This window comes from Pantherophis guttatus, chromosome 8 (genome assembly GCF_059756535.1).
Source record: "Pantherophis guttatus breed Tessera chromosome 8, ASM5975653v1, whole genome shotgun sequence".
In the NCBI taxonomy this organism is placed as follows: Eukaryota; Metazoa; Chordata; class Lepidosauria; order Squamata; family Colubridae; genus Pantherophis; species Pantherophis guttatus.
Window position 1 is genome coordinate 70,091,203 of NC_142070.1, and position 15,704 is coordinate 70,106,906.

Genomic DNA, 15,704 nt, shown 5'->3' on the forward strand with positions numbered 1-15,704 from the left:
TGTACATTTTCCAACATATATTAACTGCGTTGGACCGCAGAATTGAAAGTTACTTATCTGCCTTGAAAAGTCTCCATGGACTTTCCTATGTTTCAGCAGATGTCATTCTAGTTTCACTGTGAAATACGTTGCCATGATATGCTTATGTAATGCCTCGTCCCAAGGGCTTCGCAAGGCAAGTTGTAGAAAATAAAGAGAGCAGGAATGGAAGGGAGTTAGGGTTAGAGTTAGGAAGTGGGTTAGGATGAAAAGAAAGAGAGAGAATGTACAACAGCAAAGTAGGTGCGGAAGGAAAAGCAGAGAAGATGAAAATAAGAAATGCAGGAGGAAGAGAAAAGAAAGCAGCAGAGTGGTCCAGAAAAGACATAGACAAGAATCTTCAACCAGTAAAAACTCTATTTACATGAATCAACAGTACAGTACTTTGAAATGCTCTAAAAGTCATAATGTTATTAGCGATTAGATAGATGCTATTATCCCTTAGACGCTGAATGTGTCGATCGAAAGGTCGGCAGTTCAGCGGTTCGAATCCCTAGTGCCGCGTAATGGGGTGAGCTCCCGTTACTTGTCCCAGCTTCTGCCAACCTAGCAGTTCGAAAGCACGTAAAAAATGCAAGTAGAAAAATAGGGACCACCTTTGGTGGGAAGGTAACAGCGTTCCGTGTGCCTTTGGCATTTAGTCATGCTGGCCACATGACCACGGAGATTTCTTCGGACATCCGAGTATTGCCGGAATGTTGCTCCTAATAAATCACTATATTTCCTTTGAAGTTTGGATCATGGCTCGTGAATTAATTAGGGCATCTTTCAGAAACTTGACAGCTGGCTCTTCAGCTATGAAACGGAGATGAGTACCGCTCCCTAGAGTCGAGAACGACTAGCACATATGTGCGAGGGGCACCTTTACCTTTATGACAGGGAAATCAATGTCAAAATATAAAGACAAATCACTGAAAATGTTACATTAATCTTTATAGCAGGAATCTCCAGCCCCCTTTCCTGGCATAACAGGAGTTCTGCATTTGTGTCTCTTTTCCAATTGTCTGAGGACATCGCTAGAAGGCAAGAGTCTCCACCAAAGACCACTGCTTTGCATTCGCTGGGCTTAAATGGCATTTCCAGTTCAAAGATAAAATACTTTGAATGTAAGAACCCACCTCACCCGCGATTTCCACTACCGGTTCGGGCAAACCAGTCCAAACCCGTTGAATACCACCTCTGCACCCAAGGTCCTAAAAACTTTAGGACTACCACACTGTCTCCCAAATGGCTGGATTTCTTTGCAATGCATAATTCATCATTCAGTTAATGTCATCGAACATCTTCCATAAACATATATATTCGTTCATTTAGAAGATTGGCAACTGGCTCCTCACCATCAATTAGACTTACTTTGTGGTGGTTTTCTGGAAGGACCACATCCGGTGGCATCACAGTCTCCATGGGGTTATTCAGCAACACATCTGCTTCCAAACTTCCACTAGCTTCCCCAGGTGTTTTCACAGATACTGTCATTTGTGAGGGTTGGCCAAATTTAATATTCTTGGCCAGCTGTTGCTGAAAATCAAAATACAATTGTATATCAGAAAGGGGAGCAGGGACAGTGCGTTTTTAATTAGATAGCTTGGGTTTAGCTATCAATCAAGGGCATTCATGCAGCAGGCAAGAATGTCAAGATGGCACCTATGTCCAGATGACACTGAGCCGTGGTGGTGCAGTGGTTAGAATGAAGTATTGCAAGCTAATTCTGCCGACTGTCAACAGTTCGATTCTGAACTGGCTCAAGGTTGACTCAGGCTTCCATCCTTCCGAGGGTGGTAAAATGAGGAGCCAGATTGCTGGGGGAAACAGGCTGACTCTGTAAACCATTTAGAGAGGGTTGCAAAGCACTGTGAAGTAGCATATAAGTCTAAGTGTTATCGCTAGTGCTATAACTAGGTGACAAAAGCCCATTCTTTTTTTAAGAAGTTTTATATGGGTCACATATGTAAAAAGCAACTACAGCTTGAGATACACAATCACATTGACTTTTTGACACAACGTCCCTTATACACATAAACGTTTCTATTAGGAACAATGAGATATCAATATTAAAATATTAGGTGAAAGAGAAAACAATTTCCACAAAAAGTAATATAATGTGGGGTTCAACCATCCATACAGCCTTATCAGTTTCAAAGGACTAGTCTAGGTTTAAGTGGAGTTTTGCATGAATTGGTCATAAAATATGACCAATTCATTTTGGTGACCAAATGTGACCTTTCCCTGCCACGCCCACCAAACCACTCCCAACAAGCCACACCACACCCACCAAGCCACGCCAACAGAACCGGTAGTAAAAAAAATTGGATTTCACCCCTGAGGTAGATGTTTCTTCATCTCATATTATGCCATAGGCATTGCCAGCCACTGTTTATAGATGTCTTCAGTTATTTTTTTTTTCAGCAATGCATTTCGGTACTTAAGAGGAATCCCTTCCCTATCCATTATTTTTCTAAGTGGTACCAAGAGGAATGAACAGGTGGACATGTACTTTTTATAAGAATTAAACTGTGTTAGAATACATTGAAGGAGCAAGTGGGTACTTTAGTATTCCTATCTTCAAATTACTAGCTGAATCAAGCTCAGCTGGGAGAGGAGACACTGCCAATTATTTTTATTTTCTAAATTACAGGGAAATTTCCCGCAAGGTCTCATTCTTGCTGTCTGTCATCTGATGTGTGATAACGCATAGGAAATGAATGCTCAAATGGAAGGGTGAATAATCTCATGGGTTTTTCAAAATAAAAGTATTCTCCTAAGCAGAAGGAAACAAGATGCACAATGAAAAATTATACAAAATTAGAACAGTTAGAACTATTACGCCAAGGTTTCGGAATGCTTCCTGCTAGGTTTAACCCTTAAAAATGGTATGACTAATAACAAAGCAGATTTAGTTGGGTGTGTATATGCATGCATGTTGAGCTGAGCTCCTGATGACAGCATCCATGAATGCATCCCAACAGAGCTGTATAATTGATGTGACATTTTCTTCTCCCAAAATTTTCCCTTTTTTTTTTATTTTTACACTTATTCAATAACCTTGAAATTACCAAGTAATCCTCAATCCGAGCAATACTGTAACTAACTCTGCTGAATTTTGGAGAACCAGAGGATGAAAACAGTAGCATTATCTAATTACAAGGCACTCTAAGCAGCTTCATTTTGGACCTTGCACAAACTCTTTGATATTTAGAGAATTTTCAGATTTTATCTTAGATGTATTTAAGCTTCATGTGGAATGGTATACACTCTGACAACCATATCTGTCCCCATTATTTTGACATTTCTTTTTCCCCACATGTAAAACCTGTGACAATTGGCATTTTATAATTGGTTAAGAAGAGATAAAATAATACATTAATATGCCTCAAGAATGCAAAATGTCACTTTGGGAGAGTCCAGAATGAAGAATTAAGGAAAAACTGAGAGAAATACTTATGCAGTATTGGATGCCGTAGTTTCACAAAATAGTTTTCGAATGGATTTTTTAAAAAGTTGGGGTGTTTTTTTTATTTATTTATCTGTCTTAACATATAAAATCAGTCAATTGACATCTCAAAGAATCTCAGTGTTTTTTCTCCTTTTCTCTTGGTCAGAGAAAGATAGCGCATCACTGTGCTGGTTCTTTTCTGAAGACAACATTTTTTGGAGATGTTCCTTGTTCTTTCATAAAAGTTGAATTTTTATTTGAATTTGAATGCTTAAATTTGCAAAGATATATAACATTCCAGAAATCCTGGCTCACAACTTTCATTACCGTATTTTTCGGAGTATAAGACGCACTTTTCCCCCCCCCCCTTCAAAAAAGAGGGTGAAAATCTGGGTGTGTCTTATACTTTGAATGTAGCCTCGCAAACAGAGATTTCAGAGACTGAAAGAAGCCTCTGAAAGAAGCTTCAAAAAAAAAAGCCTCCAAACAGAGCTTCAGAAAAAAAGCCTCTGAAACGCTTTTATCTAAAACAATATGGCAAGCAACAAAAGAAGAATCAGTAAAGGTTCTAACCAAACTATGCTAACAAATCTGGAGAATAACACAATAACCAACAGATTGGAAGAGGTTAATCTACATACCAATACCAAAGAAAGGAGACTGAACAGAGTACAGATAGTCCTTCAGAATAAAAGCCTCTGAAAGAAGCTTCAGAAAAAAAGCCTTTTTTTTTTTTCCTGAAGCTCTGTTTTGGAGGCAGTTTTTTTCTGAAACCGAGTTTGAGAAGTTTCAGAGGCAGAAAAAAAAAGCAAGGCACAGAGCTCACAACCAAGGAACCTGTTGCTAAAATTCACCTCTGGGAACAGTTGATTGGAGGTATTCCAGGAGGGCGATCCACCCACCAATCAGCTTTTTTCTTATTTTCCTCCCCAAAAACTAAGGTGCGTCTTATACTCCGGTGCATCTTATACTCTGAAAAATATGGTAATTTTTAAGCATTGCAAAGGGACAGATTGGGAGAGGGTGATTTTGAGCACTGTTTTGGAGCATCTTCAGGTTTAGGCATTTCTCTGCCAATCTTCAGCTCTATCATGGTATTTTTATTCCACTGAAATCTTTGGGGGAGGTTAACCTTCAGATGGAAATCAACGTGGGCCTCCTACTGTATGTATGTTATGGTGTTGCCTGCTCAAGCATTCTGAATATCGAAAAAGGCATCTGAATGGATCTATTGTTGGGAACAGTATGGGCTTTTCAAAGGAAATTGTTCAATGCATTCCTCTGTATTAAAGAAACGTATTGTAATCTGCAAGAGTTTGAAAGGCATGAAGCTACTAAGCAAATAAACAAGCAAGCTAGAATACACTATGTTTTTTATCTGGCTTTATTGAGATTTCCTTACAATAGAATATTTGCCATAGCTATCTATTAGGGATATCAGAATAAACAAGTGATGAATTAAATCTTTAGGGCTATTTCAAAGTGAAAGTTCAGTGTCTGGTTACTTTCTTTCCTCAACATTTTAGTTTTAATTATATTCATTAAAAACAATTTCAGTTTTCTTTCCATATCTCTGAGAGGCTGGATAATTTAAAATATCTTTTTATTTCTGTTCTTCCATTTGTTTATGGTGAGATAGGAATAAAGGTAAAGGTTCCCCTCACATATATGTGCTAGTCATTCATGACTCTAGGGGGTGGTGCTCATCTCCGTTTCTAAACCGAAGAGCCAGCGCTGTCCAAAGATGTCTCTGTGATTATGTGGCCGGCATGACTAAACACCAAAGGCACATGGAATGTGTTGTGTCCTTATATAGGCACCCGCCGGTGGTTGGCTAATCCACTGGCGGGAAGTTTAAATGGATGTCATTGGCCGGCTAGCTTGCCGGAGCTGTATACAAGGAGGGCTCAGCAGCTCAGCCGGCAGTTCCGCATGAGCTGAATAAAGTGCTGAACGGACCTCTGCTGAGTCGCGTCTTCTTTTCACTGCGCCAATCTAACACTGGCGATGAAGGACACAAAAGAACCGACAGCATACCTCGTGGCACAGTCGCCACCATCTACCAAGAGCTGAGTCACTTGAGCGAAGTCACTGAAACTGAACCACAGAACCATGTCTGGACCACAGATCTCGCTGGCTCCGTTCGATCCTAACCAGTCCTTCATGGTCCGGTTCAGACAATTCCTGGTGGGCAGCGGCTTCACTGACCTGGACGACAACCGGAAGCGAGCCCTGTTCCTGGCTCACTGTGGCTCCGGGGTCCTGGAAATGGCCATGGATCTCGTGGCACTGAAGAACATTGAGCTGATGCCTTGGACCGAACTACAGGAAGTTCTGCAAGAGCATTACGCTCCAACCAGCACCCCGTTGGCCAACCGGTTTGATTTCCACCAGTGGAATCAACGGGACGGCAAATCTGTTAAGGACTTCGTATCTGCGCTCTGGATAATCGCAGCCAGCTGTGAGTTTGAGAACGTGGACATCCAACTGAGAGACCAGATCGTCTTCGGGATGAGGGAAGTTTCTGTCCAGAAGAAACTCCTCAGTCGTAAGAAGGTCTCACTGAGAGATGTGATCGAAGAATCTACAGCTGCAGAATCGTCAGAGAGAGCAGCAGCCGCTATGAGGAGGTCTAAGGGGATCCACAAGATCCCCCAACCATCATCAGACGAGACCACCACGGGGTCAGAGTCCGAAGCCAAAATGGCCGTCCACAAGGTTCTCAGACCCCAACGGCGGGAAAACCCTCAAGATGGTGGACGAGAGGAATGCTGTGCCAGCTGTAATGGGGATCACATGCACGCCAGATGTCGCTGGCGGGATGCGACCTGCAGGCATTGCAGGAGGAAGGGCCACATTGCCGAGGCATGCAGAGCGACAGAACTGGTCATGGAGGCTCCCAGAACCCGCGACCGCGAGAACCAGAGGTCATCCAGACGGTCCCAATACCCCAGGCGCGAGGGAGAAGGCTACACGAAGAGCAGAGGGGTCAATCAGACCACCATAGCGCACGCCGCTGCTGAGGGATCCAACAAGTTCCATGTGACCGTCCACGTGGAAGGAACACCATGTTCCATGGAGATCAACTCCAGATCGCTCTATTCTATTATAGACTGGGTTCAGCTCAAGAAACTCAAGCCGCAGATTGCCAAAAGCCACCTCAAGCCGCTGCAAGCGAAATTGGTGGATTTTGGAAACCATCCAATCAGAATCCTGGGAAGGACCAAACTCAGAGTCCATTACAAAGACTTCTCCGGAGACCTACCCATCGCAGTCGTCAAGGAGACCCGACCAATTCTTCTTGGAGTGGAGTGGTTCAAGCCTCTAGGGCTCACCATTGGCGGGATTAATCAGATCAGACAGAGCGAACTCGACAAGCTCCTAGAGGACTTCCAGAATGTCTTCAACGGGAGCCTAGGTACATTTTTGGGGAAACCCATCTCATTCAATTTAGATCCAACAATTACTCCAATTCAGCTAAAGCCCCGCAGGGTTCCATTCGCCCTCCGGCCTAAAGTTGATGCCCAACTGGACAAATTAATCGCCCAGGGCATATTGTAGCTGATTGATCATGCTGCATGGGAGACCCCCATTGTGACCCCAATGAAGCATGATGGATCTGTGCGCATCTGCGCTGATTATAAATGCACCATTAACAGGGCGTTACAGCAGAGCGCATACCCAGTCCCAGTGGTGCAACATCTGTTGCATTCGCTAGGGAGTGGAACCATATTCGCATAACTGGACCTGGCCCAGCCTTACCAGCAACTGCCAGTCGACGAAAAAACTGCAGAGGCTCAGATATTGTCACTCACTGGGGCGCATTCAAATGCAACCGCCTCCAATTTGGAGTCTGTGCTGCCCCAGGCATTTTCCAATCGATGATGGAATGCCTTCTGCAAGGCATTCCAGGGTGGTGCCATACTTCGATGATGTCTTGGTCTCCGGCCACTCGGAAGCCCAACTACTGGAACGGCTCAGGCTTGCCCTGCAGTGGTTTCAGGCGAAGGGCCTAAGAGTCAGGAGAGACAAGTGCATCATCGGGGTCCAGGAGGTCGAGTTCCTGGGCTACCTAATTGATAGCAAAGGCATCCACCCCACCAAAAGTAAAGTAAAAGCAATTCACGAAGCTCCAGCCCCCCAAAACAAAGCAGAGCTTCAGGCTTTTTTGGGACTACTGAACTTTTACAGTGTCTTCTTAAAACAGAAAACCACAGTTGCTGAGCCGCTCCATCGACTTTTAGGGAAGGCGATCCCTTGGAAATAGGGAGAAGAAGAAGAGGCAGCTTTCCGGAACATCAAAAGACTACTCTCTTCGGACAGTGTCCTCATGCAGTACCATGAGACACTCCCCCTGCTTCTGACCTGTGATGCCTCGCTATATGGAGTAGGGGCTATCCTCAGCCACCAACTTCCGAACGTATCAGAAGCTCCCATTACTTTCTGTTCTAAAACAATGTCCACAACTGAGCGCAACTACAGCCAGCTGGACAAGGAAGCCTTGGCCATCGTAGCTGGCATCAAGCACTTCCATGAATATCTATACGGAAGAGCGTTCACCATTGTGACGGACCACAAGCCACTACTGGGACTCCTTGCAGGAGACAAACAAACGCCCACCTACATGTCGCCCAGGATGACACGCTGGGCCATCTTCCTCTCAGGCTACTCGTACAAGCTGATACACAGACCTGGCAAGACCATCTGCAATGCCGATGCCCTCAGCAAATGCCCCATCCAAGAGCCAGTGGAAGACCCGGCACCCACTCTCGGACTGTTCCATATTGATGATGACCAGTTGTGCCCAGTTTCATCCACCACCGTGGCGAAGCACACCCAAAGAGAAAAAACACTCAGGCAAGTCATGTCCTGGATCTTGAGGGGCTGGCCAACTGGGAGAGTGGGCGAAGAGTTCAGTCCGTTCGTGTGGAAACAAGAACTCTCCACAATGAAAGGATGCATTCTCTGGGGCAACAGGGTGGTGATTCCCCACACCCTACAGAAGCAGACCTTAGAGACACTGCACAGCAGGCATCCTGGCATCGTCAGGATGAAGGCCCTGGCACAGAGCTATGTCTGGTGGCCAACGCTGGACAAGGACATTGAGGAATGGATCGCCAGATGTGACTCATGCCAGGAGGCAAGACCGGCGCCACTGCAAGCTCAGCCAGCACAGTGGGAGACGCCCAGCAGCCCCTGGTCGAGAATACACGTCGATTTCGCAGGACCAATAGATGGCAAGTCTCTCCTTATCGTGGTGGATGCTTTCTCAAAATGGATGGAAGTAGTCGCGATGCCCACCACCACGACAGAGTCCACCATCAGGGCACTCCACCGGCTGCTCGCCACGCATGGCCTTCCAGACGTCCTGGTCTCGGACAACGGCCCCCAGCTCACTTCCAAGACCATGGAAGCCTTCTTAGCAGAGCTGGGCATTAAGCATGCCCTCATCGCCCCTTACAGGCCGGCAGGAAACGGGCAAGCGGAGAAAATGGTGAGACTCACCAAAGACACACTCGCCAAAATGGGCGCAGGAGACTGGCAGGAGAAAATTGATAAGTTCCTGTTCGCCCAGCACATCACTCCGCAGACCACCACAAAGAAGAGCCCGGTAGAGCTCCTGATGGGGAGAAGACTACGATCACCTTTGGATCGGCTACACCCCCAGTACAATCCGCAGTGCCAGCAAAACAATTCCCAGCTGCCACGGACTCTCGGAATCGGAGATCCGGTCTTCGCGCTAAATTTCCAGGACCATCCAAAGTGGCTGAAAGGACTGATCGGGAGAGTGATCGGCCTGAGATCATACGAAGTGGAGCTAGACGACAGACAAACCTGCAGACGTCACATCAACCAGCTCCAGAAAAGGTGGAGGGGAGTTGAGGAAGACCCGCCAGACGAGGTAGGCCTGTGCCACCCCGGCGAGGTAGACTTCCACCACCCTGATGAGATAGGCCTACACCACCCCGACGAGGTAGGCCTACACCACCCCAGCGAGGTAGACTTCCACCACCCCGACGAGGTAGGCCTGCACCACCCCGACGAGGTAGGCCTACACCACCACGGCAGGGTTGAGCACCACCAGCCCGGCAGGGTCCGCCGGCGACAAACACCGCATCAACCGCAACCACAGCTGCAGGGACGTCCCACCACGACAGTCCGCCAGGGGCCCGGAGCGCAAGCCAAAGAAGGGAGGAAAGAACCCAAGGACCTACCGCGGTTCAGCTGCCCAGCCCGGGTCCAAGGCGAACTGCAGCGGCCGAATCTCCATCATCCCGGCCAGGGAGAGGGACTCCGCCACCCGCAGGACAATCCAACAAACCCAGCCGGAGATGCTAGGCCAGACCCAGCGCACTCAATGGCTGAGTTCCAGACAATTCCACATCGGGAACGGGAGAGGGCAGAAGCCCGACCCATCCGGATCAACAATGAAGCAAGAACTGAACCACGCAGGTCAAGTAGGGCTATTAGACACCCCGCCTACCTGCGCAACTACATGACCTACGTCGGCCACGGATTGACAGTCTGAGAACTAGGAGGGGAGGGGTGTTGTGTCCTTATATGGGCATCCACCGGTGGTTGGCTAATCCACCGGCGGGAAGTTTAAATGGATGTCATTGGCCAGCTAGCTTGCCGGAGCTGTATATAAGGAGGGCTCAGCAGCTCAGCCGGCAGTTCCGCATGAGCTGAATAAAGTGCTGAATGGACCTCTGCTGAATCGCGTCTTCTTTTCCCTGCGCCAATCTAACAGAATGCTGTGACCTTCCCACCAAAGGTGGTCCCTATTTTTCTACTTGCATTTTTTACAGGCTTTCAAACTGCTAGGTTAGCAGAAGCTGGGACAAGTAACGGGAGCTCACCCTGTTACGCGGCACTAGGGATTCGACCAGCTGAACTGCCGACCTTTCGATCGACAAGCTCAGCATGTTAGCTACTGAGCCACCGCGTCTAAATAAATAAACAATAAATAAATAAATAAACACACTCTAAATATTAATGCAATACAAGAGTCTATTCACATGTCCATGAAAGGCCGTGACATTTCTGGTTGGGTTTGCTTGTAATCTGTGAGGTAAAAATTAATTTTCTGATGGTAGACAGCAAATGTCAGACACCCTATTGAGTTATTTGTCAATGCACGTCTGCTATTTACGTCAGAGGCTGAAATAAGATTAGTTTTATTCACAGGCCTGTTCTGGAATATAAAGAGGTGGATTTATTGGATGGATGTTGTGTAGGTTGGTCAAATGTTGAGATGGGAAAATGGATGGGCTCATTTTAATCTGTCAAAATACAGCAAGCCTACAGTATGGTAGACAATACAGCAAGTGGACTGCAATGGGAATGGCTGTTTGAAAAGTGCGATTGCAGAACAAGAAAAGATATAGTCAAGAATGTATGGATGCGTAACGAACATAGTGTCAACTCTGAAGTGAACCTGGCTGAGGCCATTTTTGAGGCATCATGGTTGCCACAAGGCAGAGGAGGAGACAGGGAGGGGGAAAATTAGAGCTCGGCTTTGCAGTCAAAATAAAAAGTTTTCTTGTGGGAACCAAGGTCACTCTAGCAGGTGAATGAAAAGAGGAGGAGTGGAGTAACCAAGCAACCTGCCAGCACCTCTATTGGACAATGTGACCAGTGACCTGAGGAGGGGGAAGGGGGAACTTTCACTTTTTAATTAGGTGAAAACTGCAGGAACTTTCAGAGTTGGTTTTCACCAGTTGTGCCAATATGATGTATCCAATAAATTGTTCTTTGAGGAATCCATCTGCCTCAGAGTTCTTCTTTCTATGGGTGCATTACTTGGAACGCTGATTGAATGACTAAAGGAGTGACAGGTGTGAAACAAGTACACTGAAACAGGGGTGGGTTCTACTTACCTTTACTACCGGTTCGCAACGGGATCGCATGCGCATGCCCAACGGGATCACATGCACAGATCGCTTCTGATGACATCAGGGTCAGTGGGGCGGAGCCTCCCGCCAGTTTTACTACCGGTTCTATAGAACCGGTCCGAACTGGGGGCAACCCACCACTGCACTGAAGTGATGTGGTCATTCAGAAAAAAATGAATTGAGAATAAAAAAAATACAAGTATATGAAAGAAGAATGAGGGGGAGAAACAAGCTGGATGGAGTTGACCCTCGAAAAAGCAGAACGAAACCCTTAAAAAAAGAAAACTTTAAAGGAGAAAAAGCAATGTAGAATTGGTGCATAAAGCTCAATGGCATCAAGAGTTTGCACTCCTTCAACTTGCCATCTTGACTTCTATGAGGTCTCCCTATAAACATCTAATGAGAATGGATGGTCTGCAAGGACAGAACAGTAGGAATAGTTCTAAAGAATGGAGGGTAAATTTAGCTTATTTCTTTTCCTTCTTATATCAAACCCTATACCAGGAACTGAACTCCTGTATTTTTGTGATTTGATATAGATCATATTGTAACTATATTACAGGTAGTTCTCGATTTACGACCACAACTGAGCCCAGTTTTTGCTGCTAAGCGAGAAATTTGTTAAGTGAGTTTGGCCCCCTTTTACAACTTTTTTTGCCACATTTGTTAAGTGAATCACTGCAGTTGTTCAATTAGCAACACCATTGTTAAGTGAATCCAGATTCCTCATTGACTTTGCTTGTCAGAAGGTCGCAAAAGGTGATCACATGACCCTGGGACATCTGGAACGGTCATAAATATGAGTCAGTTGCCAAGCGTCTGAATTTTGATCATGTGACTATGGGAATGCCGCAATGGTAATAAATGTGAAAAACGATCATAAATCACTTTTTTCAGTGCGGTTGTAACTTTGGACGGTCACTAAATGAACTGTTGTACCTGAATATGCTTCTGTTAAATATTTACCTTCTCAAATGCTGCCAGTTTAGGCAGACATTTTTATAAATTACCAGAGCCGAGCAGAACTCTTAAGAAAGCTGGTGGCGTATAACTTTTTAAAATCATGAATAAATTAAAATTTCTCTTTAGTCTGCTGAGCCTGGTGGCGCAGCCTTCCATCCTTTCAAGGTAGGTAAAATGAGGACCCGGTTTGTGGGGGCAATAAGCTGACTTTGTATAAAAAAGAACACCGCTTGGGGGCCCCCGAAAGCCCTACTAAGCAGGTATATACAAAAGTATGAAGGCTATTGCTTAATGCATTGTAAGCCACCCTGAGTCTCCGGAGAAGGGCGGCATATAAATCAAACTAATAAATAAATAAATTAAATAAATAAATAAATAATAAAATACCTATAAATTCCCCCAATGTCATTACAGTATATAAATACCTCAAATAATCCAGACTGACACACATGCTTTCTGTTTTCCATTCACATGCCCTTCATGCACTATCATAGCACGATGCGTCTTTCAAGCGTATTATTGAAACTTGTTTTTCTTTGCTTCATTTAGTGGTTAATTATTCAAATCTGATCTAATGAAGATTTAAATCCTCGATCGTCTCTTAGTCCTATAGCAGCCATATGTTTTGCTTACTGAAACTTACGATTGAAAAGGAGAGAACCATTTAGAAACCCTCTGGACAGCAACGGGAAGAAATGTTTCTGTCAGCAGGGGGAAAATTAGGAGTTTACTCAGCCAGAGCAAACTTCCATATGGCTGGCAGATTTATTCCCCTCAAAAAGTCATATTTATTTTTTTCTTAAGGTACTGAAGTGCAAAATTACAGGAGGGACTTGAAAAATGGAGAGTATTCTGAGGATGAAATTTCTTTTCAATCTCTGGACTAGAAGATCTCCAAAGTCCCTATCAACTCTGTCGTTCCGTTCTGTTCTGTTCTACTAACAGATTAACAGAGTTGGAAGGAACTTTGCAGGTCATCTAGTCCAACCCCCTGCCAAAGCAAGAGATCCTAAATCTGCCTCTACCTAGGATCAAACTTACAATCTCCTGATTGTGAGGCAAGACTTCCACCTCTAGGGCAGCTGGGCTAAATATATGATCAATATATTGGTATTAGCTGTACCCGGCCACCCATTGCCGTGGCTCAGTCTTGTGGGTATACAATATTTTTTGACCGAGTGGCAATAATTTCCCTCTGTAGCTCAGGTCACGCCTACTTTGCCTCCGTCCCACCAGTCTTTTCACTCAGTCGATTGGATTCAGACCTGAGTTGCCTTTCTCTATGTTTCTTTTTGGACTTTAACGTCGCTTAATCAATTGCTTTCTTGGACATTTATCTATTTGGTGCTTGTATTGGGAGAGCTGCGCGTCGTGGGAGTGGCGGAGGCCTCCGGCCGGGCTTCGCAGCAGTTGACATTTCCCGCCATTTTGCTTATGGGTTTGGTGGCGGTAGCGCTGAGGGGAAAAGACCTGGCTAAGGTCTGAATCCAATCGACCGAGTGAAAAGACTGGTGGGCTCTGCGTTTAGCGTGTGTTGCTTTTACGTCCAACAGATAGTGCTGTTTTTCAAAAAAGCATGTTTTTACCTGTCACAGGTGTGACATCTATATAATATAGGTATATAAAAATACACGCGTATTCGAATGCAAAATTTCAAAGCAATCGGTGAAGAACTTTCGGAGATTTAAGATTTTGAACAAACGAACATTTACATTTTTATTTATATAGAGAAGATAACTGTCTCTATCTTGAGGTGGCCTAATTATAAAAACCTTCTCAACCAACTATTTCAAATCACTTGCAAGAATGATTTCTCCCATCCAGTCCTCTTCTCTCCTCTCCTCCCCTCCCCTCTCTTCTCTCAAGGGATGGGCACCGTATATCTAGCACATACCCAGAAACTATACAGACTTGGTGAGACATGTTATTTGTTTTCATTATTTCATTATTTACTTCTTAAATCTGCCTACTCGCTCTTCAACTACATTTCTGTCTACCGAGCAGCACCATTGTGGAGGACTGAGATTATATGATTTTCTCAGTGGTGGGATCCTGCCGGTTTAACAACTGGTTTGATGATTGTGCACTTTGTGTGCACAGTCACGCTCTGTGCATACATGAATTTGACGCGCACACAGTGCACAGTTTTACAAACACTTACCTTCTGGATTACTGCTGGGAGTAACACAGCTGAGGTGCGGCAATCCACTCTGCCGCGCGAATCAGCTGAGAAGATATAGGTCAGTAAAGCGCAGGAATGGGTGGGTGGGCCCAACTGATCGTCAGAGTGAACCGGTTAGTCCGAACCGGTCCGAACCAATAGAATCCCACCCCTGGATTTACTTTGTGTTGTTCTTAGTTTGCCTTTCTCCTTCCTCCACTCATTCATATTCCCTCAGAAATTCCACATCCATATATAAGGTATGTATTCTTGATGAACTATGTAGGGAGAGTACATATTCTGCAGGATCCAATCTGGGTCGGTCACCGGAACCAGAGGTTTTGTCTTTTCGTTCTTGTTCTGGAGCCCATCCTCAGGAAACGTCTCCCTAGCAGTGTGTGTGATTTGGGCTATTCTGAGTTGGTATTTATATTGTGCCTGTTGTATGTGGCTTTTTAGATGTAGATTGGGGTGTTGCTGGCTGGCTATTAAGTCATTGGCTGTTGATTCCTTGTGCTGCAAGCCCTCGCCTCCTAAGTACCGTATTTTTTGGAGTATAAGACGCACCTTTTTCCCCCAAGAAAGAGGGTGAAAATCTGGGTGCGTCTTATACTCCGAATGTAGCGCCACCCAGCTTCTCAAACGGAGGTTTCAGAGGCTGAAAAATACATCAGAAACGAAGCTTCAGAAAAGAAGTCCCCAAACAGAGCCTCAGAGTTCCTGGAAAGATGAACAGGCCGCGTGGAGACTCCTGGGAGGGGCGGGGTGAGCATGGCCAGCCAGGAGTGGCATTTGGGTGTTCGCCGAACCCCAGTGATCCTTGACTAGAGGATTGCCCGAACCCTGCCGAACCCCCAGGAGCCCATTCCTGGAAGTAAACAACAGCAGCAAAACCAACAAACGGTGTGTTTGGTGCGCAGTGTGCATGCGCAGATAGCGAACCGGTTGCAAACCGCGGACAATTTTACCACTGATCATTTGTATTTAGAGGTTTCAGTGTGGGCAGGTTTGACAGACTGGATGTGTGCAATAAAAAATATGTGTGTGCATTGTAGGTAAGTATGTATACCCACACATTTATTTATTTATTTATTTATTTATTTATTTATTTATTATTTATTTATTTATTTATTGTTCGTATTTCTATGCCGCCCAACTCTCCGAGGACTCTGGGCGGCTTACAACAAAGACAATATGAACAATATACAATAAA

At 45.1% G+C, this 15,704-nt stretch overlaps 1 protein-coding gene across 4 annotated transcripts in view; it reads right to left on the reverse strand.

The window, feature by feature from the left end:
- CRACD (capping protein inhibiting regulator of actin dynamics) overlaps window positions 1–15,704 on the reverse strand; it is a 174,142-nt gene that overhangs the window by 29,851 nt on the left and 128,587 nt on the right. For all 4 annotated transcript variants that reach the window (XM_087874926.1, XM_087874924.1, XM_087874925.1 and 1 more), the window contains one exon: window positions 1,393–1,557. In XM_087874926.1, the coding sequence (XP_087731052.1) occupies window positions 1,393–1,557 (165 nt within the window). The remainder of the gene's footprint in view (window positions 1–1,392; window positions 1,558–15,704) is intronic.